This window comes from Dermochelys coriacea, chromosome 11 (genome assembly GCF_009764565.3).
Source record: "Dermochelys coriacea isolate rDerCor1 chromosome 11, rDerCor1.pri.v4, whole genome shotgun sequence".
NCBI classification, from domain to species: Eukaryota; Metazoa; Chordata; order Testudines; family Dermochelyidae; genus Dermochelys; species Dermochelys coriacea.
In genome coordinates, this window is record NC_050078.2 from 61,202,160 (window position 1) to 61,229,367 (window position 27,208).

A 27,208-nucleotide genomic window follows, 5' to 3' on the forward strand; every position below is an offset into this window, starting at 1 on the left:
GTGGGTGTCATTTGTGGTGGTAGCTTGTGTGAAGTGAACTGAGACCACAACCCAGTAACAGTTTTAAAGATGCGTGAAAATAACTAACAGGTAGTAGTACCATGTTCTGCATGCTGGCTTTTCTTAAGGGAAACAGACTAAACTTTCTTTGGCAAATGGAAAATAGAATATCCAGACTAATCCTTACTTTTCCTTGAAGAATGCATGTTATAATGGAGTTGCTCACTCTCAGGCAGTGGTGAATGGAACAGTTCAGTGCTGCAAATTCCATGCTCTGTTGTCAATGGAATCTTGTTGAGCTGAAAATAATGATTGAATTCACAATTTCATCACTACTGCTGAGACGGCAGATGGGAATGTCCGTATTGCATTACAAGAAAATGCTTGTAGCCTTGGGGCTTTGTAACAGTATGTTCAGTGAGTGTTCTACCCTGCTGTAATAGAAATAAGTTTATAGCTCGTATCTGCAGCACTGGAGTAGACCGCCTATTGCATTAGTTCTAGGTATGTTTATATTTTAAATAAGCTTAAAGGGTTATTACAGTTTAAAATAATTTTTCTGGGCTGAAACTAAGTCTTTTCAGTTTTTCATTATTGAATGTTGGGGGGGTTATGTGGTCTCTTCACACTTAACTCAAACACAAATTGTAACTTAGATTTCGTATGGAGGAGGGCGTTCTTCATTTACTATGCATGTGTAGTAACTTTAATATAGTGTATCACCTCTAAGCTGTTTGTATCTATATCTGGTTGTACAGTGCCTCACACAGCAAGGCCCCAATCCTGATCTGGGCCGCAGAGTGCTACTGTAATTTAAATATCAAATAATCAGACAGGGTGGCTTTTGACATCTGCATTCTGTTTAAAGAAAAAAAACTGATTAGAGGGCTAAACTTTACACCTGAGACACAATCCCACATCTGGAATGGATAACTCGGAGCTCCCAGATAGCCAAACTGCTGCTCTTTGTTTCCTATAACAACCACTGTTGCAGGAAACTGTTCATATGCAATACATTATGCAGTGTGTGACATGTGAAAGAGGCAGGTGCTTGTGATGAAACTACAGGCCTTACCATCATGTTAACTAGTGGTTTTTACATTATTGTGAAGATGATAAAAGTTTGGCTTAACGAAGAGTTTGACAAAATGAACAAAATAAAACCATTCAAAAGCAAAACTCATCCTTGTGCCCATCTTTGTGCTCATATGGGATTATTCGCTGCCCGAACACTGCAAAATCTAGGCACATTGGGATGTGTTAAGAATAGAATGTTAGTCATAACCCGAAGTTCCCTGTGTGTTGGATGTTTAAATTGAACCTTTCCTGGTTGTAGCTACCTCAGGGGAAACATGTTAGCACCAGTTAAACTTTCAGAAAGTCTATTCCAAAGTGGCTTTTTGCAGAAGATTCAGAGCATGTATGTTGCCCAATAAAATTAACAGTGAAATCATTGTGTGAGGAAAAGGTTTGAAGGATTGTCAACAAATTGTGCATTACTAAGAGGTAACTTTCAATTTCTGAGGCTTGTTTCTATGGAAGGTAAAATAGCTCCCTTTGAGAATACAGGGTTGCATCAGTATCCTTAATTCTGGCATGTCCTGACTTGAATGTTTGACTATACAACAGTAATGTTCTTTTAACATAGTGTGTAATTTGATCTATTTTATTTGCAAAGTACATTTCTTCACTGAAACAAATCCTTCAGTGATTTTAAAATGACGACCAACCTTGTCATGGTACATTGGTATTTGTATTTGTATGCAAAGAAAACATTGTGGAAAAATACCTTAATATTTCCCTTTGCAGTGTTCATTACATATGACATTAAAATGTTCCTCTTTAGACTAGACTATACTTTTTTTTTAACATGTCTGTCCTATCTGCAGCCCTTCTTGATGACCTAGATAAAGAGCTGAATAACTATATCATGCGCTGTAGGGAATGGTATGGCTGGCACTTCCCTGAACTAGGCAAAATCGTCGCAGATAACCTAACATACTGTAAATGTGTGCGGAAAGTTGGTGAGTAACAATTTTGAACATGCATGGGAGACTGTTGAGTATTAATATGAATCGCAACTTAATAGCACTTTGTGGACCAGATTTCCTGCTGTTCACTAATGTGCAAGCCATTTCACCTGTTCACAATCATGTATCATCGCAGTGACACTCTAGAAAATGCTTATATGGGAAATTGATGTTAGGAAAGTAATATAATTTGGCAATAGTTTGTTGTAATCTAGCATTTGGAAACAAGGAGAGCTAGCACTGGCCAGCTCTCCACGGACCACTAACAAGTGCTCTGTAGACCACCGTTAGTCCACAGACCGCAGTTTGGGAATTTATTGCTTAAAACTGATATAGAGAGAGAAACACTTAGTGTTTTTTGGTATTCCTTGAAACCACAGTCTGTTTAATCTTGTGGACATCTGCCTTTCTATATTTAGGCATGGTTTTTTCTATTTATTTGTACGGTGATGTGGTAGCTTTGCAGTTCAGAGAGGAACTTGGGGCTTTAAGGGAGTTTTCTATAGCATATTGGGGAGGAATAAATTAGGTCTTGATAGTGCTAAATGGCTGACTTCTCTCTCTCTCTTCCTGGAATTCTCCCTTTGTATCAGGTGGGTCCAAAACTTCTAATTTTAGCACTGCTTTAAAATGTTTAAATATATTAGGAAATCTTGAGTTCTGGCATAAATTTGTTCATGTGATTGCATTCTCCAATTATCTTATTTTTTGCCAAAAAATAATTCACCCTTGAGAAATCTGCCATCTTTTAAGGTATATGAAACTACAAAATCAGGGATTTCATTTGTCAAATTGTATTCAGAATGGGCATTTAAAACCATTTTCAAATTGAACTGGCTTAACAGATCTGTATGCTGATTTACACATTTGGAATTTAGAAAAAGAAACTCATAGAAATGTAGGAATGGAAGGGACCTTGATAAGTCATCTAGTCCTGTCCCCTATTCTGAGGCTGGACTGCGTACATCTAAACCATTCATGACAGGTGTTTAATGGTTTAGAGGTGTATTAAAAACCTCCAAGGATGAGATTCCACAACCTTCTTAAGTAATTTGTTCTAGTGCTTAACTATCCTTACAATGAGGAAGTTTTTCTACTGTCTAACTTAAATCTCTCTTGCGGCAATTTAAGCCCATTACTTCTTGTCCTGTCCTCGGTGATTAAGGAGAACAATTTATTACCATCCTCTTTATTAACAACCTTTTACAGACTGTTGTGTCCCCTCTCAATCTTCTCTGCAGACTAAACAAACTTAATTTTTTCTTGTAGGTCATGTTTTCTTTGATTTTTTTTTTTTTTTTTTTTTTTTTTTTTTTTTTTTTTTTGCTCTCTTCTGGGCTTTCTCCAGTTTGTCCACATCTGGGCATCACAATTCAGTAAAGAACTGGACAAACAGTACTCCAGTTGAGGCCTTATCAGTATTGAGCAGAGTGGAAGAATTACTTCTCGTGACTCGCTTGCAACACTCCTTCTAATACATCCGAGAATGATGCGTGCTTTTTTGCAACAGTATTTGTTGTCTCGTGTTTTGTTTGTGATCCACTAGAACCTCCTACATCCTTTTCTGCAGTACTCCTTCCTAGGCAGTCATTTCTTCTTTTGTATTTGTGCAATTGATTATTCCTCCCTAATGGGTAGGTGTTTCCATATTGATGCACTTGGCTCTTATCTCTTTATACTCCGTCTGTTTTTGTTTTATTTAAATCATCTTTCTCCTTTTTTCCCTCACCTTGTCCCACAGGAGACAGAAAAAACTTTTCTACCTCTGACCTTTCGGAAGTCCTGCCAGAGGAGATTGAGGAGGACGTGAAGGCTGCTGCGGAGATCTCCATGGGTACAGAAGTATCAGAAGAAGATATAAACAATATACTGCATCTCTGTGACCAGGTATATATACTTTAGAGCTTTAATTTAAGATGTGTAACAATGTGGGCTGCTTCTTCTGCAGACAGCTGTTTTCCTAAGGAGCAGCTTTCCTGTGGTTGCTCCAGCACGCTTTCTTAATGGCAGTGATGATTCCTGTATTGTTGCTCGCCTGATGTACAAACATGAGGGCGCACAGTCACTACCTCATCTGATGCCATCTTGGGTTGCTGTCGTGGAGAGGAGACGGAAGTTATTGGATATGATTGTGGGAGGGAGGATAACGTATATTAAATGAAAAGTGCTTGGAGATCCTTAGAAAGAAGAATACTATGTAAATTCTAATTTTTTATATAACCCCTTTCATCTCTGTTTCAAAATACTTTATAAAAGTGTGGTGCTAGCCCCATTTTGTAGATGGAAAACTGAGACTAAGAGGGTTAAGGGCCCAATCTTGCTCCCATTCTCGTAAAAGATAAAACTCCCATTTCAGTGGTGCAGAGTCAGGCTATTTGTTATTTACCCAAGCCAACACAGTCGGTGACAGCAGTAGGATGAGTAGTAGAGAGTTCCTGGCTCTTAATCGCAGACTCAGTCTGCTGTATCACTCTGACTGCCCATTGATGCGCTTTAATTTTTTGTCTAACATTTTTTGAGGTAAAGAATATCCCATCTTAAGAGAATAGTTAGAAATATTTGTGTTAAAACAGAATGTTCCAGATTTTGTATTACAGAAAATGGCGTCAGTAATTGTCTTTCACTGTACTTGGCATATGGGGATTTTACTGATAGTAACAGCATAGTGAAGAGAAATACAAATCCTATGCATTGTATTCATATGGATCTGCTGTGAAGCTGCCCATATAAAGCTTTTAGGTAAACCTCACTTTTGGCTCTGTTAGGATTTCACACCCTGTTACATTTCAATCTGCTATAACTCACGCACATTATAAATTTGAATTATACAAATAATTCAGTAATACAATTACAAATTCACTAACAGCTTCTTGCATCCGATGAAGTGAGCTGTAGCTCACAAAAGCTTATGCTCAAATAAATTTGTTAGTCTCTAAGGTGCCATGAGTACTCCTTTTCTTTTAGCCTCTTGACTGCAATCCTTGGTGCTTTCCCTTTTTGACACGCACATTAACACTTCTACAGCTGGTTGTTAGCTGTTAGATTCATTTAATCTGATCTTCCGATGTCTGTGCCAGGTGATTGAGATCTCAGAGTATCGAACGCAGCTGTATGACTATCTCAAGAACAGAATGATGGCCATTGCACCTAACCTCACTGTTATGGTCGGGGAATTAGTTGGAGCAAGGCTTATTGCTCATGCAGGTAGGTCACTTTGATCAGTATATAGCAAGTTAGATGTGAACTGGCTTCACAAGATAAGTCCATCAACAGCTTTCTCTAAGGACCTGGTCAGTTGAAAGCATTGTGCTAAGCTCTTGATGTAAAACGTTTTGATGAAAGCCAGAAGAACCTAGTGTGGTGTCAGAATATTGGCACGAGCACAGAAGTAGTCGATGATGATTCATTTTTCAGTTTGCCTGACTTCTTTTAAGAATATGAGGGCAACTTAAGTCACTACCTCTTCTGAGACGTTTTCTGAGCCTGTTGCCAACAGTTTGGTCTCATCTGAGTTAATCTGTTAGGAGGCTGACTTGAAAAGTGTTAGGTTTATCTCACCTTCTTAAAGTGTAGTGCCAGCTACATATCGTGCTGTCAGCATTCTTACTGCAGAGTGCAGTCAGCACTACCCATTAATCCAGAGGGATGTTTTGTGTCAAGTCAGTCTTCCCACCTCCTTTCCAAATGAAACCTGGAGATACAGAATTGGACTTGAGCATTGTTACTTCAGTAGTAGAGGATCAACACCACTTCCCCTCCCCCCTTCAAAACTAATATAAATCATTTTATAAATCCTCCACAACCAAAGTTGGAAACTTGTCTCCTACCTTCACTCATTTCCTAGTATCGGTCTCAGACTTGTAATGTTATGTCTACACTGCAATAAAATACCCACAGCTGGCCTGGGTCAGGCTTCAGGACTATAAAGTTGCAGTGTAGACGTTTGGGCTTGGCTGGAGCCTGGGTGCTGGGACCCACGGGGTTTCAGAGCCCAGGTTCCAGCCCAAGCCTGAACATCTGTATTACAATTTTATAGCCCAGCAGCTCAAGTTAGCTGACCCAGGCCAGCCACTGGTATTTTATTTGAGCATAGGCATACCCTTAAGCTGTTCATATTCTGATTAAATTGATAATCTGTGACTGTTTCTGCCCTAGGTTCCCTTTTGAATCTCGCTAAACACCCAGCTTCCACTGTTCAAATTTTGGGTGCTGAAAAAGCACTTTTTAGAGCCCTGAAGACTAAACGGGACACACCCAAGTTTGGCCTGATTTATCATGCTTCCCTTGTGGGACAAACTACTGCAAAAAACAAAGGAAAGGTGAGTTGCTGAAATGATTTATCTCGCTAGTTAGCTTTTTCCTATTCAGGTGAATGTCCGTGGAGATTAGATGGATAACTTTAGAGTCCTGATAGGGATTTTTCCACTGAATGCTATACTTCTCTCTCTCTCTTGTGATGGTGTGCAGAATACCACTGCACCACGGATCTTGCAATCAGCTGTCACTTTCTTCCCTACTAGAAAAAGGGAATAGAGTTATTAATGCAAAAGTCTGAGTGATAACTTGAGTGACAAAATCCTGCTGGATTATGTGATTAGCACTGGGTATCAAACTTTCTTAAGGTGTGTTAAATTTCTTTGCTGTTAGTAAAATATGCGAAGAGAACATTAGGCGTCCTCAATTTCAGAGGAGGAAACCCTTGAAATCATAGGCTCCTACTCCATGTTGGAACTAACAGCTTATATTTAAAGGACATGGGGAATTTTAAGGTGTTTTTTGAACATGACTTTGAATGTGTTCACACTGAGGAAAAAGTTCTTCAATCGTTTTTTAAAGGTAGAGTGCTTCTAGTGTATATGTCAAGTTGGCCTGATATGAGAAGGGTGGATGTAAAGTTACCATATCAAAAAAATCTTAACACTGAGTGGGATGTGCTACTTATTTTTGGGGCTAAGTGCTACTACTAAGGGTCATTTTATTCTCCTATTTCTTGACACGATTTGCAGATCTGAGTACATAGTGAATTACTACCTTGTGTCCCATCTTAGCATTTAACACTCAACTTTTTCTCCAGATCTCTCGAATGCTAGCAGCCAAAACTGCATTGACTATTCGTTATGATGCCCTTGGGGAGGACTCCAGTGCTGAAATGGGAGCTGAGAACCGATTAAAAGTAGAGACTAGACTGAGACACTTGGAAGAGAAAGGGGTGAGCCTGGGATGCAGCGTTGGAGATAATTTAAAGTTACTCAGGAGAGGGGAGACTTTTGTTTTGTGGTTTGTTTTTTTTATGTGCAGGGTGAGGGGTGTGGTTCTGAGAATACACTTCTCCCAACTCCTCTTCCCTGCATAAGATTATGGTACTTTCCCTTGCCATACTTTTCCCCTGGCCTAGACTGGGACAGAAAGTGGGGGACTTCAGGGTGAGCCCATCCCTGCATTCCTAGGCCACCCCTTGCATTAACTTTCCCTCATTCCGTATCTACATTTAGTTGTCAATGTGAAACCTCAGTTCTGATCAGGAGCGTGAGTAAGGTGCAGACCTATGTTCCACTGACATGGCTGCTCTTGGCTGCTTGATATTTTGTGGCATTTCTGTGTCTGGGAAGTAAGTTCCCTGGAGCTTTAAGGATTCTTCCCTTCTAATAATGCCCACAATACATGTAGTCCACAAGAACTCCCTCTGGAGTCAGTAAACAGAGCCATTGTCCGCTAAAGTGGATGCAGAGTGTTCCGTTCTTCTCCCATCACCATGTACTAAGCACCCTGCCTCCCCGCACCAGTGTTGCATCTGTCTACGTAATATGTTGCACTTGTGGCAGTATCATTGCCCTCTTCTGGGTGGAGTATCCACCCTGCTTCAAGTATGTGGTCCTGTTGAGCTCCAGTGGCTGCAGCCTTTAAAGCTTAGAAGTGAGCTGTAGCGCACGAAAGCTTATGCTCAAATAAATTCCTTAGTCTCTAAGGAGCCACAAGTACTCCTTTTTGCGAATACAGACTAACACGGCTGCTACTCTGAAATCTACTGCAATACTGAAGCTTGTGACATTTCTTGTAAATTACAAAGAGCAATCTGCACTTCGTGAACCTTGAATGGTTTAGAAGTACAGTGCACTTGACACCTATGTTTCTAAATCCAAATTAAAACCCCTCTCACGAGCTTGCCCCCAATAAGTAAATATTGTTTAGTTATACTTCACTGGCAGCTGAGAACATGTGGCTTTTTTGCCAGGCATTGCATGCCTGTCTTTGCAGTTTTAATTTCTTTCAAGGGCTGTGGAGTTTGTTCTAAATTGTTTTCGTTATGAGTAATTTGTTTTTCACTTCTAAATTTTTGTCCTAGATAAGAAGAATAAGTGGCACAGGAAAGGCCTTGGCCAGGGCAGACAAATATCAGCACAAGAGGTGGGTAGCTTTTTGTTCAGCTTGGCAGTGCATAACTTTATTTTTATCACCCTGGGACTTGGGTTTTGATATCTGTTGACTTGAGTTCCAGGAACATTTTTTATGCACTTAAATACTGGCAATGTGCCCACTGCTACGTGCTACCGACTTTTCTTTCATTTAACACAATTGTGGCAGAGTAAAGCCGGTGGATTAGAGTAACTGCCCTGACTTTCTGAGAATTGGGTTGGTGAGACATCCTCTGAGAGAACATTGGGTGGTATTAGTATCAGTTGTGAAACTCTGATAGCTCTGAGGATCAATGACTAGCTGTTTTATTTCATGCTAGTCAGAATTATTTAAAGTTTTAGAAATACAGGGTTTAGGTAAACTTTCCCCCCATAACATGTTTGAAAGCCACACTAGAAACTTCCTTTGACAGGTTAATTCTAAAAACGCTCAAATCATTTGTGCTGAGCAGATTTTCATCTTTCCTGTTTGGGTCCCATACAGGATCAATGTTACTGGGTCCTTAACAGTAAATGTTTTGTGTATCCTGATAATTTCTGGTACCTGCAGTGGTGCTGGAAAGTGCAGCTCAAGAAGTGAAACATCCAAGTGTTGGGAAACTGGCATAAATGGCTGATAGGTCATGACTAGTACCACGTGTGTGGCCTGAGGACAGTTAAGCTTAGTTTATTTACCCCGCTGAATCATCTGTTGCAGGTGGACTATGGGTATGTGTTCAGCAAAAGCACTGTTGAGAGGGTAGTTCTGTCAGTTATTAATCAATCAGCATTGCACACTCAATCCCATAATAGCTGCTTCAATCCTGGCTGCCAGTCACAAAACTCCCAAGAGAAATCTTCAAAAACTTTCAGTGATGTAGATTGGTTACATGATGTGATTTATGGCAGGATTTTACATATAGAAAAGCTTTGGAATGGCAGCAGGTGGAGCATCAGTGGCTTTTAGGGCGGAGAGTAGGAGGGTGGTCTGATACTTGTATATCCTCAGCCTGTTGACTTGGAGTCCTGACTTCCTGGCTGGACATGTGTGCAGAACATTTCAGCACTAACAAATGGAACTCTAGGCTTAAAAGGAGAGTGGATTAAAGATGATGATTTCCAATCTGTGTGGCTCAGTTTAGCAGTCAGGAATAGAAAAGGTGAGATGTACATTTTACCACAAACTGTAGAAATTAATATTTCTGAGTTTTCAACAAGATGGCCACTTCTGGTAGAAAAGTAGCAGTTTTTCTGATGCTGGTAATGTGGGAGACAGATTGTAAGTCAGATTCTACCCTACAGTAATACTGGTTTAACAGTAAAAATAATTCTTGGTGTTGGCTATTTCAAGTGTTAAATGTCAGTTCTCTATGACTGAAAATGTCTTGGGGACCTTCTATTACAATCTAACATGAACCACCCCTGAGTTACTGACAGTGTTGCTCATATAATTTTTGACCAAGATGGCCATCACCAGTCAGATCAGAAATACCCTTCTCACAGTCTGTACAGAGTGAGAGAAGCTTACTGCCACATGAAAGCTTACATTTACTGCGGCATGGGGTGCAGTTTCTTTTCTGAGTAATAAATGTATCAGACCGCACTTAAAATCAATTGCATGGTATTTTGTAGAGTTGGTCCAAACACCCCTTTCTCCCCCTGAAAAGCTTTGCAAGACGTTGAACTTTGCTTATCTATAATAGCTAATTGTAGCCCTTTGATCATCAATAGTATTTTAGTGATGCCCAAAGGGAGGATTACTATGGTGGTGCTCTTCTCCTGTCACCACTACGGAAGCGGTATATGCCTACCCATAAAATATTCTGGTTGTTAGTAGGATCTATATTTAAAACCCCTGTCTGCTTCAGTAGTAATGCTATTCTTAACTGATGCCAGAGACAGTGCCTTAGCAAGTAACTGTCATTGGACAGGACAAGCCTTTAACTGCCCCAGGGCCTGGAACAGATGTTGCGATATTGAAGGAACTCTGAACAGAGGAGTGAGCAGAGAACTGAGATGGGGACATGCTGATGAGGGTGGCTAGAGCTGGGAAGGTTCCAGAAGAAGCTGGAACTGAACAAAGGAGGAGTCTTGGGGTATGTCTACACTGCGTTTTTAAAGCCTGTGGTAGTGAGTCTCAGAATCTGGGTCTACAGACTTGGGCATGTGCTGTGATGTTAAAAACAGCAGTTTACACTTTGCAGCATGGGCTCTGAAACACACACTCTTCTTGCGTTTCAGTGGCTGAGCTCCAGCCTAAGCCCAAACGTCTGCACGGCTGTTTTTAGCACTATAGCATGAGCCCAAGTCTGCAGACCCAGGCTCTGAGACTCCCTGCTTTTAAAATGCAATGCAAACATACCCTAAGACACTTGAGAGCAGAATTCCCAAGACAAACATCAGAATTGGATATCTGTCTCTTGTACCTTTAAAAAAATCTGGCTTATGGACACTGTTGGAGACTTTCTGAATTGCAGGGACTATCTATACTGCATTTTAAAACTTGCAGCAGCATGTCTCGGTGCCTGGGTCTACAGGCTTAATTCACATTTGAAAACATAATCCTGGCTATACATACAAAATGATGGGGTCTAAACTAGCTGTTAACATTCAAGAAAGAGATCTTGGAGTGATTGTGGATACTTCTCTGAAAACATTTGCTCAATGTGCAGCAGCAGTCAAAAAAGGTAACAATGTTAGGAATCATTAGGAAAGGAATGGATAATAAAGTAAATATAATGCCATATATAAATCCACAATACTCCACACCTTGAATACTGCATGCAATTGGGGTAGTGTGTTGCAGGGCAAGTACACCCAGTCATCCTGGGGGTGGGGCAAGGGCATGGTAGCCCCTCAGTTAAGTCAGTTGGCTGTCTTCAGCCTCTGGGCTGCATGGCCTGATGGCCAGCATCAATGGGACTCCCCTTGTCTGCGGGGCAGCACGGCCTAATAGCTAGAGCAAGTCAGACTCCTCTGGGCTGTAGGGAAGCATGGCCTAATGGTCAGTCAGTAGGTGGAGGTTTGGTGAGCTGCCTCCCAAATAGGGCAGCTGGGGTAGGGGCACCTGGGCCCTCCCTGCTACACTGAGTTCCAGCCCAGGGCCCTGGTAATGGCGAATGGGTTTGCCACTAAGCAGGCAGGGAATCTGCCTGCAACATGCCAACTGCTGCAGAGACACTGGGTAGTCCATCCCTGGGCTACTTCCTACTGTGACTCCTGCAGTTGAAGTCAGTGTCCTCAGAGTCTCTGGGCTCCTTGGGTGGTGACCGCAATCTCCCTGGGACATCCTCAGGTACCTGGGCACCTGCCTGGGCCTTGGCATTTCCTGCTCCCGCAGTCCGGGATCCTGGCTGCTCCTCAGCTGGAGCTGGCGTGGTGCATCCTTCCTCCTTGGTGGTCAGCCCAGACTGAGCAAGGCTGCTCCGTCTTTATACTCCAGCAGTAGCTGGAGCATGCCCAGCAGGGTTGAGGGGGCGTGGCTTCTGCTAGAGTGCTGCCCCTTCCACTCTAGTGCAGGACAAGTACACCCCGCTGTATCATCCCATCTCAAAAGAGATATATTAGAATTGGAAAAGGTACAGAGAAGAGCAACAAAAATTATTACTGATATGGAAGAGCCTCCATATGAGGAGATATTAAAAAGACTGGGACTATTCATCTTAGAAAAGACAACTTTTCTAAGGGGGGGGCAGGATATGAGAGGGGTCTATAAAATCCTGAATGATGTGAAGAAAATGAATAAGAAACATTATTTACCCTCTTCACATACCACAAGACCCATGGGTCACCCAATGCAATTAGTACACAGCAGGTTTAAAACAAACAAAAGGAAGTACTAATTCACACAACACACAATCAACCTGTGAAACTCATTCCCAGAGGATTTTGTGAAGGCCAAACTATAACGGGTCAAAAAAGAATTGGCTGTTAGCCAAGATGGTCAAGGATGCAACCCCATTCTCTGGATGTCCCTAAGCATCTGATTGCTAGAAGCTGGGAGTGGACATCAGGGGATGGATCACTTGATGATTGCCCTGTTCGGTTCACTCACTCTGCAGCATCTGGCATTGGCCATTGTCGGAAGACAGGATTACTGGGCTAGGTTGACTATTGGTCTGACCTAGTATAGCCGTTCTTATGTTATGCTTGTGCAAGTGGCCACACCCTCTTGAAGGAAACAATTCTTCAGGTTCAGCTGTGGAGAGAGCAACATAATGGATGACATGGTCTCAGAATAAAATAGAACTGAAATCTTGATTACAATGACCATTATAATAAGTAAAATTCAACACATGAACTGGCTTTTCTGTGCAGATGAGACAGTTGTACTCTGTTTTCAGTGGAGTTGTAGCCTTGTTGGTGCCAGGATATCTTTTACTGGACCAACTTTTGTTGGTGAAAGACGCTTGCTTTTGAGCAACACAGAGGAAGAGCACTGTGTAGGTCAAATGCTTGTCTTTCACCAACAGAAGTTGGTCCAGTACAAGATACTACTTGTTTCTCAATTACACAGCTCCCATCTTCGTTTGTTCTCAGTAAATGGAAACCAGTCCACCAATGATCCTTCACTTTCCATTGGTTGTGCTGTCTCCCTTGAAAATCTTCCAGTGAGGAGATGTTGGTAGAGAATTGAAAGTGAGCGTTTCACCATTGTATCTTATTTACAGTGCTGTTTGTTCCCTTGCAAGTTTGCAACTTAACTTACTCAGTTTTCTTCATTCCAGTGAAGTGAAGATATATGATCCCTCTGGGGACTCTACACTACCAGCTGTTCCAAAAAAACGTAGAATTGAAGAGGTGGAAAAAGAGGAGACAGAGGTGAAAGCAAAGAAGGTCAAAACAGAAATTAAAGGTTGGTTTCTGTATTTGTGTCTAACTCATCATTTCCTGCGAGCATTGTATAAAGGGAATTAGAGTGGCCTGTCAGAATACACAACTGTTTTCCATGAGTTTGACATGTTTATTTTTTAATCTTCTTGTGGGATGAAACTGGACTGTATTTGTTTTATATACATTTCTAAAAGGCCAGTGGTGCTGTAAGCATAACATAGAAGAGGTTTAAAAAAGACAAAAACAAAAAAACAACCCAGCCTCAAATGTCTTACAGAATTACTTGCTGAGTAGATTAATCCTTTGACATTGTTTGGTATCATGAAAGGAAACGGCTCACATTTAAAAAATTGGCATTGTGCTAACTTGTTTATCCCATTTACTATGAGTATGGATAAACCCCTATTATCCAAATAGTTTGGGTCATATCCAAAATTGGGGAAAATCAGAATTTCAAGATAAATGACATTTAGAATTTCACAATCTGAATTTCAGATAATTAGGGTTTGGATAATAGGAGTTTGTATGTGTGTTAAAAATAACCATTTCATTCTGGAATGATAGACTTTGATAGGCTATGTACCAGCTCTGAGTTACCTTGTGAAAGATCTTGTATTGTAATTTCAGAATCATTAGGTTTTGTATTGAGAATTGCTTTGCAAACTGCCTAGGCAGCTATGCTAAAAAGCTACTTCTTCCTCACTTCCAAAACTTTAATATAATGACCCTGATACTTGCTCTGGTGGAGGAGCGCAGAGATGCTGCTTTTGAGTTTCCCTGAGCCAGAGTTGGCTGTGAGCTGCTCCAGGTTATGTCAGCTGCAATGATCTAAATCACAATAATTTACTCCTGGGGGAATTCTGCGCCAAAAAAATTACAAATTCTGCAACAATATTTTAAAATTCTGGAAATTTTGTGTGTCAGAATAACACTATATAACCACAGCAGTTTCAATTGTTTTGGTAATTTATTTCAAAATTCCTGTCAGCAAGTATGTCTGTAACAACACAGAGACATACAAAAATTCCCCCTGGAGTAGAGTTAAAGAAACCCCTATGACAACCCTGTTCCTGCTTCTCTGCCCCCTCCCCCCCAGAGCCCAGCTATGGGGCCCTCCCTGGCCCAGACACTCACACACACCCCCAGCGCCCAGAGACCCGCTGCAGGCCCCCCACTCACCCCAGCCCAGAAACTCGTACACCTTCTCCCAGCCACAGCCACTCCCCACCCCAGCCCAGACGTTCACACCCTCTACCCCCTAAAGGCCAGCTGGAGGGCCCTCTCGGCCCAGACATTCACATTTCCCTCCCCACCAGAGCCCAGCCATGCTCCCCTCTCCTCAGCCCAGACACCCTCACCCCCTACCCCACAGAGGCCAGCTGTGGGGCCCCCCAGCCCTCTATCTTCCAGAACCCAGGGATCCCAAGGGAGAAACCGCCTGATGCTGAGTCCCAGGCTTGCACGGAGTTTCTTGCATGCTGTCGCCTCCTTCCTTCAGGGCGTGCTGGGAACTGCAGCTGCTGGGAACCCTCCAGTTCCCTCCCCCTCACACTGGCCTTGTCTTCTATTTCCGAGCTGGGCTCTGCTGGTCCAGTGGTCCCTAGTGGCAGCCAACATCTCTGCAGCCCATTTCTGTAGAGGAAAAAGGGAAATTCTGTACGCACAACATTAATTTCTGCAAAATTCTGCATTGAGCAATGGTGCAGAATTCCCCCAGGAGTAAACAATGGCTGGCAAAGGCTGTAAGAGCAGCCAGGGCTACTACAGGGATGTCTAATCCACAACCCCCCCTCTACAGCCAGCATTCTCCATGTACCAACATTTGGACAGTGAGGGTGATTTCAGAGCAGTTGTGCTGGCTCTGCATCATCCTCAGGTCCCCTAATGCCAAGGGGGATCTTCCTGGGGGCTGGTTATGCTGGCTTTATGGCATCTTGCGCTGGTGGAGTGGCTCACAGGCTCTGTAACTTAACTGAGGATTGGGCCTACCCTCTCCCGTGGTACAGATGTATCTTTTTCTGTACTTTTGGGGAAAAAGGTCTACATTATGACTTTTGCTGTGATATTTAATACGATAAAGAGACATGGACACATCGGAGTGGTCTGTGATGATTTTAATGTTCTTTACCTAATTCCTTTTGTAGTATGTGGACATTTTAGTCACTACCTCTTCTGAGACCCTTCTGAATGTATTGTCAGCACTAAATCAACCCTTTATTATAGGCACAGAATTGTTTCCATAGACTACCTTTCCATTATAAACCTAGATGTGAAACACTTATACTTATGTCCCTACCCCAAAACTGCCCCAGAAAACATGGTGCCTTGCTGACATTTCTCTCAAGTATTCTCCTAGAACAGTGGTTCTCAAAACTTCTATACTGGTGACCCCATTCACATAGCAAGCCTCTGAGTGTGAAATTCCCCCCCCCCCCCAATTTAAAAACATTTATTTATATATTTAACATCATTATAAATGCTGGAGGCAAAGTGGGGTTTGGGGTGGAGGCTGACAGCTCACAACCCCCCATGTAATAACCTCGTGACCCCCTGAGGGGTCCCGATCCCCTGTTTGAGAACCCCTGTCCTAAAAGGAGAAAATCTGCAAGCAGTTCCATATTATTCAGGTATGGTTCTTAAAGATCAGTTTAACATTTTTTTTTACTCATGAGCATGTCTTCTAATGGGCTGTACCACAAATACCTTTGCCTACGAATCATATCTCTGATTCATTTGGCCTCACTGAGTACTGGTGCCTCTTAACACTTTGGGGATGTATAAAGCTTAGTTTTGGCAAGAGCTTGGAAAATCGGAGCCACCAATATCCTGTGTAGTGGGCAAACTTCAGCGTGGTTCAGTGGATTGGCGAAGTTATGTTGCGCATATGTTAAACTTTGTCAGATGTCCTGGTTTTGTTGGGGAGTCCAGAGCTGAGCCATGGTCCTCTCTTTCCAATAAAGAGGTGGATTGGCGAGACATGCATCTTAAAAATCTAACTAGCCGCTATGATCTGCAAACAAACTTTCTTCAATTAGAATTAAGGGTGTAAATAGCTCAGGAAAAAAAAATCATTAAAATTTACTCTAAAAAACAAAAAAAAAAACAAAAAACAAAATACCCAGAAAACACTGAAGAGCTGAAAACTCCTAAGTGAAGTTAGAAGTGAGAATTTGAAGTTATAGGAATGCCAAGCTGAGGTACCATGGACCAGCTTCATGGTGTCTTTCATCTTTCATCCTCCACCAAAATACACAGCTGTACATCTTACTTCATGGCCAGTATTAGGAACATATATGCTTTGTGCTTATGTTTACAAAATTTCCCCTTTACATTTGTGCACCCTGCCCATCCAGACCTTTTTCCAACTCTAATTCTTTTTAAGCCAGTTGCACTATGCTTATTAGTGCACAGATATCCCAGTCATGACTGAGGCGTTATTCTGCTAGGGGCTGTACACACTGAGTTAGGCAGATCTGAAGAGCTTATTTATCTCTTACCATCCATGTGCAGATGTATCCTTTGTCCTCTTATACCCTTTAAAATCACAGCCTCACAAGGTTCACACATTACAATTGTATCTACATAGTTCACAAACACTTTTCCCAGCCACCATTCCGCTCAAATCCAAACTGTTTATCCTTTGTGTACCGCTGCAAAATAGAACTTTACTTAGCGCAGCACCAGTCTACTCTTAATCCCAATGTACCTCTTACTACTGTCCACCCACATTTAATCAGCTATCCACCTTACACCCTCCCCATCCTGTGGCCTGGCCATCCACCAACCTGTGTGGTATTCTCTGAAACAGGACAGATCATGACCTCACTGTTTTCAGGTAGATGACAAAAGAGCTGGCATGTCCATCGTGTGTTGTGGCAGTGGTAGCCTGAGAAGTTTGACATAAGGAGTGCATTGGATGGCAGGCTAAGACTGTTTCTAAAGCCTTAATTCTGCATTTCTACACTTGTACACCTAAACTCCAAAAGGTTCCTTGGCTTTAACTTTTTTTTTAAACAGCAGTGCTTTAATAAGGGGTTTTCTTAACTTAGCATTACAATGTGAAAAGGACACCACCTTAAAAATCATGTTTGTCTGAAATCTTATACCTAATGTTACTGTAACAAAAATAAGAGAATTTATTTTCTGTCTCCTCTGAGCATTTGGTAGCACTTGGACGTTGCTTTTCGGTGTTTCCCTATTTGTGTGGATCTTTCACACTGAAACCAGGGGCGCGCACATGCTTTTTAAACACAAAGATTTGGAACCACTTCAAAAATTGGCAGGGAGAATATCTGAAGTCACTGAAGTTTTTTTTAAACTGTCTAGAAAATAAGTTGACACTTTCCCTTGAACACCATTATTTCAGTGGGGGTGGGAAACCTGGTATGAATTGATGGAAGTATGTTGGACAGAATGACTTGAGGTGTTAGCCTTCTAATATGACCGCTAATAGTGCTAACCAGTACCACCAGTAAAACATTCAGCTTACATTAAAGGTCATAGTGTGCAACTATGGCTTGTCACTAAAACGCCTGTACTGCAAGAAGGGGAAATATCTTTTTTAAAATAAATTAATGGTATTAACCCGGCAAGGCAGGCTCAAGTGATGGAGGCTACCTATCAGGGCACATTTTAATCATATGCTATTTGACCTGTACACTGGAAGAAGCAGGTGGAGTATATGATGTGTATACAAAGTGCTTGGTATGTAAAAATGCATTAAAGATTTTTGTATGGTAAAACGCTCATGGTGGAACCCAGGGTACTGATCCCTTCACTATATAGGTGCTGGTAGGTACACCAGTCAAGTTAAGCTGTTCTGGGTGCTCTTCAGTCTGTTTCAAAGCCTGCTGACAAAGGCTTTTGCTTCTCTTAACTACTGTATTGCAAAGAAACCCTACTGGGCTGAGTGACTTGCCAGTGCCAGGTCTGGAGGGAAAGAACAGCCTCCCTGGAGCTGTTATCCTCATTCTGTCCAGGTTCGAACATGTGAAATCTTGTGATGAGCTCTGTTGGAAACTAGCAGTTTAAGTCTTTATTAAGGCATCCTACTGCTCGCTGTGAGAAATTACAAGACCTGTGAATACAAAATACATTATTTTGTATTGAAATTTGCGACAGTTCCCTTACTTGGTGTTTCAAAGCAGATGACACAATAATAACACAGGTTATTTTTCAAAAGTAACCACGCAGCACATTGCCTGAAAATTCAGTCTTTTTTGCTCAGTATCCCAACCGAGCGAAAACTTGCAGTACAGCAAATGTGACTCAAAATAATATATGCCACATTATTTAGCAAGATAAATGTATGAGTACAATTATTTGTATGTTACTACTTCCCTTTACATATATATTATCAATTTGTGTAGGAGGTTATATTATATGCACACACGTTAGTTGCATGTTGGCCTGCATATCTGTTGTGGAATCAGTTTTTATTATTGTACACACCAGGTCTTTCATCTGGAATCCTCTTCTGATGAGGGTTTTAGCATTTTTTTAATTGGGAAACTGCATGTGTTGCTCTGTTTTGCTGTATATGTAACCAGGCATTTTGTACACTGGAGTCAATGTTGTGTCTTACGTTTTTTGCCCTTGAGGCAAATGTTAAAACGTTCTTTTGTATCGTATTACTCTTCTGCTGGTCTGAGGAGTTAATTCTGCTGCTGCATTTTTGTAAGTTTAACGGGAAGTCCAAGTCTGTTCAGTTAATTTTGTCTGAGATGTTTCCTTACTTTTTTGTGTTGTTTGATTCACCTTCTCACTTTCAATATGGAATATGTTCTGATTTTTGGAAGTGGTGTAAGAATTGTTTCCTCTTTCGAATCATGACTGTGTGCCACAAACGCTGCTGGCATCAGCATCTCAGTTATGTAGAAACTGAAGTGTTGTTGCTACATCATGAGTTTGCGCATTACAAGGCGTTGCGTGCTAAAGACCATGGTATCCCAGACTGACTCAGTTAAGCAAAGAATTTAATGAGGTGGGGCTCTAGTGGTAGTGTGACTGCTGCATAAGATGTCAGATCAGTAGTGCTTTATGCTTGATTTCTCTGTCTGGAGGTTTCTAAAGCTAAATGGGGTGGGGGTGTGAGTGTGTTTTAAATTAGTAGTAGATGATACTGTACTTGCCCATACAGTCTGGAAGACAGAACTGAAAATTAATCGTAGGGAGCTGTGTGCTCAGATCTGTTTTGAGGCAGTTTTGAATCTTAAGCAGAATTGTGAGCCCTGATACCAGCAGGCAGTTGGCATGTGAAAAAGGGAGAGATCGGGAGTGAGAGAAAAGAAAGGTGGTGTGGAGAGGTAAAACTGCATGTCGGACTCCTGAATGCACTGTAACACGGGCAGCTTCATTCTCTCGTGTAACGCATACAGTGCAGCTGTGGCTTTCTTTCTGCCTTAAATACTTTTGACAACTGACAGCCTGATTTTTTTGCTTTTCCATGATATAGAAGAGGCTGATGTAGAGGAAGGTGAACCAGTCAAAAAGAAGAAAAAGAAAAAGGAAAAAAAACGGAGAGCTGAGGAAGAGGCAGCTTTGGCTGAAGAGCCATCCACTAGCACAGCAGTGGAGGTAAGATGGGAATCATTCTAAATGATCACTTGCATTGAAATCTGCAAGGATATTTTCTTTCTGAAACAGTGAGGGGGAGAAAAGTACCCATGTCTGTATAGCTCAGTGTATGGGGGCTATTGTTTTATAGTCTCTTCAGCCCGTTTATTTTGTAGTATTCAATACTGAAGGGTACAAAATGGGTCAGGTTACAAATCAGGGTCATGGGAAATTCACGACTGTCTCCAAATACACTATTTCCTATTCTCTTACCCTCATATTTTGAAATGTGATCCCTAACTTTATACTTCTACCCTCCCAGTTCCGCTTAATGGCCACTACTCTTCTAAAGACTGGACAGGGTGTCCTTCAATCCACTCAGTGGCATTCACTCAGCAGCATCCCTTAATTGCTCAGAAAGATTTCTGTGTGACACCGGGGGTGCACCATCATGTTTCACTGCACCAGCTGGGCTGCTGCAGTGAGTCAAAAGATCTGCTAAATGGCAATATAGAGGGCTGTCACACAACTAAGCCCTGAATGAATGCCCTATTCTTTAAATGTTTTCTGTTTTGGGCCTCCAGGGGTCTGAAACCATGCTAGCTACAATTGTGAGCTACCAGCAGTGGTGACTCTCAACAGTTTCTCCTGTGAAGTTGGACAAGGATTTTTTTGAGACCTGTGCTAGCCAAACCATACTGTAAACCTGTGGAGTACAACCCAGAAATGGAGGGAATGCCAGTTGGGTTGCGCCCCTCTGGCTGAGTACTAAAAGCTGGGGTCACTAGAACACATTGGGTGCTTAAGGAGGGAGGGAGCACCTCACTCTTTGCCCCTCCCACTTCCCACCTAATTCTCAGGTCACTTCCCTGCCTGCATGGTGCTCAGCTCCAGAGGAGGAGGAGTAGCACTTCAAGGAGGCTGTAAAGCTGGCCCTGCAGCCCCTCAAAATGGAACTCTCCAATCCTTGATGTTGAGTGCCAGGGAGGGCAGGAAAAAGCATTGATAACTGCAGCTCCTTCAGGCCACATCCCTGACCACCCAGTAGCCCCAGCTGTTCCACTCTCTAGCACTCCTATAAGACCCCACCACTCAGAACCTTCCAGTCTTTTTCTCTGTGAGCCCAAACCCACAATCTTGTGGCAACAGTATGTTGGGAGGCTATGGCAAGTTAAGGGATGATTTTTCAACCTGGTTGTGGACCAAAAAGTTTGAGAAGCTCTGATGTATGCTATCTGAGGAGTAACATTTAATAGTTACCCTGTTCTGTGCTAGTGGTGGAATTAGCACTGTTTTAGAAAGAAGCGTGAACATTACCTTGATTTTTTACAAATGAACTTTGGTTCTGCTAAATGCTGAAATCTGTTGAAGAATCTCAATTGCAGACCCCTATTGCTGATGACATCTTCCCATATGGATAATAAAGGATGTCTTGCTTTGTGAAGTCCTTAGAAATTAGTCTGTTCCATGTTTGTGGGCTTCAGCTTGCCCTGCTTTGCATTGGAGGTAATTATGGGTTCCTGCAGTCCTGTGAGCATCCTTTTCTTTAAGAGACTAGGGAAGGAAATGAATGAGTTTTGCTAATGCCTAATGGCAGTTTTGTTAACATTTGTAAACCCCTTTGTGAATATGAGCAGCACTACCCAAGTCCTAAGTTATCTAGCTGTTCCTGTTGGTGTTCTGACTACCTGTTTATCATTTGTTCATAGAAATATTTCCTTTGTTTTGCAGAGTACAGAGAAAAAGAAGAAAAAGAAGAAAATCAAAGTAGAGCAAGAGGACTAGTGGGGAGAAATAAATCATTTGAATACTTCAATTCAGAATATATTCCCTAGAACACTTTCTCTTTAAATACTTGCTCAAACAGCATAACTTCTCCCAATAATGGGAGAGGGCAGGTGGAAGATGAATTTGATAAGTATCTGCTGTCTCTTCCTCAGAACAAAATATTTGTTTTTGGCTCCTTAGGTGGACCTCTGCCTTACTGCAATTTCTTTAATTGAGAAGGTCACAATAGGTCTTTATTCATATGTGGTCTATTGTGGTACTGAATAAAAATATACTTTTTGTATACATCTTGAGCCAAGTTTGTTTTGCTTCTTTCTGATTTGCTGGCACACAGTAACCAATTTCACTAACATTTCTAAGTCAGTTTAATTTTGTAAAATGTGTAACCATGAAGAGGAGTATCTGGCTTTCTTACCTTTTTTTAAACCTTAAAGGTTTTTGTTGTGATTGTTTTCTAGAAAGGCAATTCAAAAGCTGCAGTACAATTCCAGTATTTCTCATTTAGAAGACACACCCTAAAATTAATGTGAATAGCTGTGTATTCATAAGAATGTTGATTTTTACAGAAGCGAGAAGACTTGTGTGTAGAGCAGATAAGCTACATTATCAGTAGTGTTCAGTGCAGTTTTCATGAGAGACTTTGAGAGAATTTGGAAGCAAAGATTACAGGTTTTGCAAATGACTGACAAGACAGAGACTTATGTTTGTGGTAACCTGAGTGAACTTCTAAATTGTATTTTGTGCTTATCATTCAACAATTCCATTTTTCTTGCCACTCAAAAATCCAAAGGATTGAGTTCATCAGCTGTTTAGTGACAAAAGAAAAGCTTTCCTTTTCAGTTTAGTTTTCAAAATAGAAATGACTTATTTCCACTATTGTTAAATGTTTTTATTGCTTTTGGGTAGCAAACGGTATACTGCACTGCTGAACCTTCAAAAGACTTATTGGATCCTGACTATAAGAGTTTACAGTAGAAAAGCAAATTCAACTTTAATTGTATAATTGACCTTTGCCCAATGTTTAGTGCATATTACCCCACACACTCCCTTTTATTATAGTTTTTTATGAGGCATCTATTCCTCCCTAACAAAACGCAGGATTCTGTCTCTGGCTGGAAGATGTTTGATGTCTGCTTTAGGTCATGGCAGTTGATGATTTTATGTGGTAGATAATTTATTGACCAGCTCTTCACATTTTAACTGCTTGTCCATGTTGGCGTTGTGGCAGTGTAAATGGACGCGTTTTGTTGACTCGCTAATGAAAAGGTTAATCTGTTGGCTTAATTCACCCCTCTTGATGCGTAGAGAATGCAAAATGCAGCTTCCTTCTCTGCCCATGTGAATGCTTAGCCACTGCCTTCCCTGGGGTTCCAAAGGAGGGCAGCTCTAACTAGCAGAGAGAGGCTTCTCAGAAGATGCTGTGAATCAGCATATCTGGCATCTATCTCTGGCACCTCCTACTGCTTTAAACCCCCTGCTTATCCTTGACAGAGCCTGGGTTGCTGGTCCTTGTGCTATTGCAGTCACCCACAGGAGGAGCTCTGTGCAGTGGAATTCTCCAGAGGCAATCTCCAAAAATTGAGTGCATTCTGATTTTACTGGATAAGTAATAGACACATTAAATCGGAATCACGCCCAGAAAAGGGGGGAGGGTCTTTAGTGAGGTTGCTGATAACTTTGGAAGCTATTTCTAGTCCAGTTTAGGCAAACTGATTTTATATTCAAAGGTGTTTGTAATGTAATAGAATGAAACAAAAGAAACTTCTTATATATAGACAAGATGTAGAGGTGTCTCCAGCAAAAGTGTCTTTTCTGCCTGCTGGATAGCACAAAGTCTGCATCTTTTTTCACTCCTCTTGGCTAATGGATATACTCAAATAGATGCAGGTATTTGTCTGCTTTATTTTCAGCAGTCAACAGAGGAGGACTGGCTGCTCTGATCAGTAATGACCTCAACACTTTATGGTAGCACCACTTGGACTGAAGACAGGAGTGGGGAACTCCAAATAGTTTGCTGAAAACTACACATCGTTGTGAAGGCTTCATTGGTGTGTGCCAATCGCTATGCTAATTCCCCGTGAAAGAGCAGATTGTATTCATGGTCCTGAGGATGAATTCAGAGCCCTGCTTTAGGCAGCCCTTATCTCAAGAACCACTTCTTCTGATAGTGACAAGGGAATAGTCATCTACAATGGTAAAGCGTTCTAGGAAGAGCGAGCGAGCTTTTTGTTGGAAGACTTGCGACTTTAGAACTCCCACAAAACTTGTCACCAGAAATCAAACCAAAATGTAAGGCCCACCTCTTTGATAGCTTGTCTACTGGAACATGGCCATAGAAAATAGGAAGGGTAATTAAAGTGTGATAATATATATATTTTTGAGGTGCTGACAAGTGCTTATTCAAGTGTCAGAGCAATATATGTTTTGTGTGGGCCAGCAGCACCCTCTTCTCTCTTAGCCTGAGAGATTTTGCCATTTAAAATTTAAAAATATGGAGACTGGATGGTTCTGGGGCTTAGAAATTGGACACAACCTTTCCCTTGGTTCACACTTGGTCCAAGCTGGCAGCGAAAGGAAGTTACCTAGCTTAGGGTTTTGTATAGTTACATCACTGTAGTGTCTCAGGGCATGGCAATGTCCGCAGTGGACTTCTATTGAGTTTTCTACTCTGTCACACAGATTCCTAGAAGCTGGGAATTTCCCACTTCACTTCTGGTGGGGAAGCTTTAGCAAACCAGTGGGTCTTGTAGCATGTTCTCTCTACCTTCTGATGTCTATTCGGGCTGTGTTTACATGAACTTACGATCTTTCCTAATAGTACACACTGCTAGTGCTTCTGTACGTCTTGAATTAATGAATTCATTGTCTTCTAGAGGATCGTTCTGGCAACTTTCATGAGCACTAATTTTGAACAAATTCCAATCAGGTGATACCATTTTTTTAAAAATTAGAATGTAAATTTTACGAACTAAGTTGAAACTTCTCCCTATTAAGTCTTGGGGGAGATGAAAATATCTAAAATCTTAATATAGGCTTTAGTACCAGGGCATAGCTAGAGCATAACTAGTCACAAAAGTGACACCATAAAAATGGCACTACATTACTGAACATATTTGCCTTTTTTTCTGAGATTGCTGCAAACAAAATTTGATTCCTATTAGCACTGTAGATCCACTATCCTTTAGGAAAGGTGTGAGCTGGATTCTGTTCATGGGCAATTGTCCATGAAGTTCTCCTTTTTGTAACTTCTGTTACTTGATATGATGCCTGAGGGGAAAAGAACACAACGTGGCTTGATCTGGATGCTATTGAGAGAATAAATACTGGAGCTTACCCGAGGATGAAAATTCTGTTTTGCAGCAACTCTCAATGTTTAGAAATTTTATTTTTGTTTTGGATTGGAATGAAAATAAAACCTTTCCAAAGATTTCACCAAAAAAGTGCATGTGAATGTTAACCACAGGTTAGTCTGGTCGTTAGGGTGCTAGGCTGAGATGTGGAAATCCCAGACTCAAGTCCATGTTCTGCCTGATTCAGAGCAGTTGTTCATCCGAGTGCAACCTTTTGTTTAGACTTTACTCTGAGCTTGCGTAGAAAACACAATTTAGAATGGCAGGTGTGCCTTAAGTTAGAAAAATTTCCTTCTGTTTTCTCCTAAGGGAGAGAACGGGAATATTTCTTAGAATGATTTTAATTCTTCACAGATATAATTGTATCCAGCCTCATACCAAAGTTGTGCCTCATTTGTACAATGAAAAATTCCAAGACTTACCTTCCCACTACCTCCTGGATTTGGTTATCCAAGTTAAATTTGCACGTAGAGATTCTTAGTTTCAATGCAAAATAAAATAAATCTTAATATAACCAGTAGAAAATTCAATAATAGTTTTCATAATCTAGAAATTTTATTTGTGTGCTTAAGATCTTCTCTCCTTCTGTTTCTATCTGTGAGCATGTTATATAATGGACATCTTTTGGTCAGGCTATTTGTTTCTCTGCCTTTATAGTCAGTGGGATTTTTTTAAAAGCTCTTGTTGGCCTAACTGCTTCCATTGAAATAACAATAAATTGTCTTCAAGGGGAGCTGGTTCGGCCAATGCTGAGCACTTCCACCCATAATCAATTTTTTATCCACTTTTTAATTAGTCATACATTGCAAAACAACCATTTTTATGTGTAGTATCCCCTCTTGTTCTGTGGTTCTCATGATACCCACACAAGTCAATGATATCTGGTACAGTAGCTTGGGTTTACCTGACTGTCACCTGTCCCCAGTGCGCCACTGGGTGTTGTAATTTTAGTCAGTATTCCATGCATCTGTTCCTTGAGTAGATAGATCATGATCCACCCCCAGTCTATCCCATATTCATTTCAAAAGCAACTTGCATGAACAGTTGTCTTTACTGCACACAATTCTGTTGCTTCATACAGGCTTGGTTTACTAATACATACATACCCCTTTGTGTCCAAGATGGATACGTGAATTTCAAACCAGATTAACATTCTTCACCACTCCGCATAGCTTGGCTTAATTGTTAGACAATGTCATTCCTGTCCCAGCCTTAAAATAAAAAATATTCAATAATTCTGTATGTTCATTAATATTAATCTAGAGCCAATAGGATTTCTTAACAGTAACTCATCAGTTACACATAAGCTAAGGATTTTGTCAGTGGTGATAATCAAATGACAAATGGAAATAGTGATCTTGTCCGTGCAAAGATGAGTCAAAATGTAATAGAGAAACTGATTGTAACTGGAATTGAGTGATATGAAATTTGATAGATACCTCTGATGAAGGATGGTCCAGGACACAGGACTGGGAATTGGGACACTTGGACTATAGGAGTGGGCTCAAAGGGCAAAGCTTGGTTCTGGATCTAAACTGCTCCAAAGCTTTTGGGGTATTCAGATCTTGTATGCTGGATCAGGCCACTCCCCTTGGTTTTGCCAGTTTTCATCTATGCCCCCAGATACAAGTCACATTATCTTTTATTCCTCATCTTTAGAAGTGAGATTCTTCCCAACTCATAGGAGTGTACAAGACTTAATTCAGTAATATTTGTAAAGCACTCTGAGAACCTCAAATAAGAGGTGCTGTAGAAGTGTATTATGTAGGGGGAGGAGAGGAGTCTTTGAGACCACAAAGTGCAACACAGCTGTTCGTTTGAAACCAAAATGATATCTCTATTATAAAACTGCTGCAAAAGGCTCTGCCATGGTAGCCATCTCAGATTCATTCTGGCAGAAGAGGGAATTAAAACACCTACTTAGAATCTTTTAAAGTTCCATGTTTCATTGTGTGTGGCATAATAGCAATAGTATTAACAAAATGACCCAGTAATGATCTAGAACCACTTTAAAATCTCACTATTTAACTAAAAATGAATGTTCCAGCATTTATCTGCTGGAGTGCGGACTGTTGCTGAAGTCTGAGTTCTCCTTCTATCAGTGTTCTTGCTCAATTATGAGATCGCAAAGCTCAAACTGCAGCCACAAAGGATGGGAGACTGACTATTTATACAGCTGTGAATGCAACCCCATAACATTAGAGATTAAAAAAAAAAATAGTACCAATTACACAAAGTGTATTGCAACACACTGAAGCAA

At 41.2% G+C, this 27,208-nt stretch overlaps 1 protein-coding gene and 3 non-coding genes across 5 annotated transcripts in view; all 4 read left to right on the forward strand.

The window, feature by feature from the left end:
- NOP58 (NOP58 ribonucleoprotein) overlaps nucleotides 1-21,891 on the forward strand; it is a 37,763-nt gene extending 15,872 nt beyond the window's left edge. Inside the window, exons 7-15 of one of the 2 annotated variants that reach the window (XM_038422282.2) lie at nucleotides 1,890-2,024; nucleotides 3,772-3,917; nucleotides 5,108-5,234; nucleotides 6,186-6,349; nucleotides 7,105-7,239; nucleotides 8,374-8,435; nucleotides 13,150-13,277; nucleotides 19,710-19,831; nucleotides 21,542-21,891. In XM_038422282.2, coding sequence (XP_038278210.1) covers nucleotides 1,890-2,024; nucleotides 3,772-3,917; nucleotides 5,108-5,234; nucleotides 6,186-6,349; nucleotides 7,105-7,239; nucleotides 8,374-8,435; nucleotides 13,150-13,277; nucleotides 19,710-19,831; nucleotides 21,542-21,595 — 1,073 coding nt within the window. In that variant the 3' untranslated portion in view covers nucleotides 21,596-21,891. Of the gene's footprint in view, nucleotides 1-1,889; nucleotides 2,025-3,771; nucleotides 3,918-5,107; nucleotides 5,235-6,185; nucleotides 6,350-7,104; nucleotides 7,240-8,373; nucleotides 8,436-12,961; nucleotides 13,278-19,709; nucleotides 19,832-21,541 lie in introns of those variants that run through there. The other variant, XM_043505602.1, reaches the window with a different exon arrangement.
- Nucleotides 4,032-4,116, forward strand: LOC119840945. Its single transcript, XR_005288358.1, has one exon. It is a non-coding gene; the product is annotated as a small nucleolar RNA SNORD11B (small nucleolar RNA).
- Nucleotides 5,419-5,504, forward strand: LOC119840943. Its single transcript, XR_005288356.1, has one exon. It is a non-coding gene; the product is annotated as a small nucleolar RNA SNORD11 (small nucleolar RNA).
- LOC119840944 lies at nucleotides 15,354-15,436 on the forward strand. The gene has a single exon (XR_005288357.1). It is a non-coding gene; the product is annotated as a small nucleolar RNA SNORD11 (small nucleolar RNA).
- Nucleotides 21,892-27,208: the final 5,317 nt, after the last annotated feature.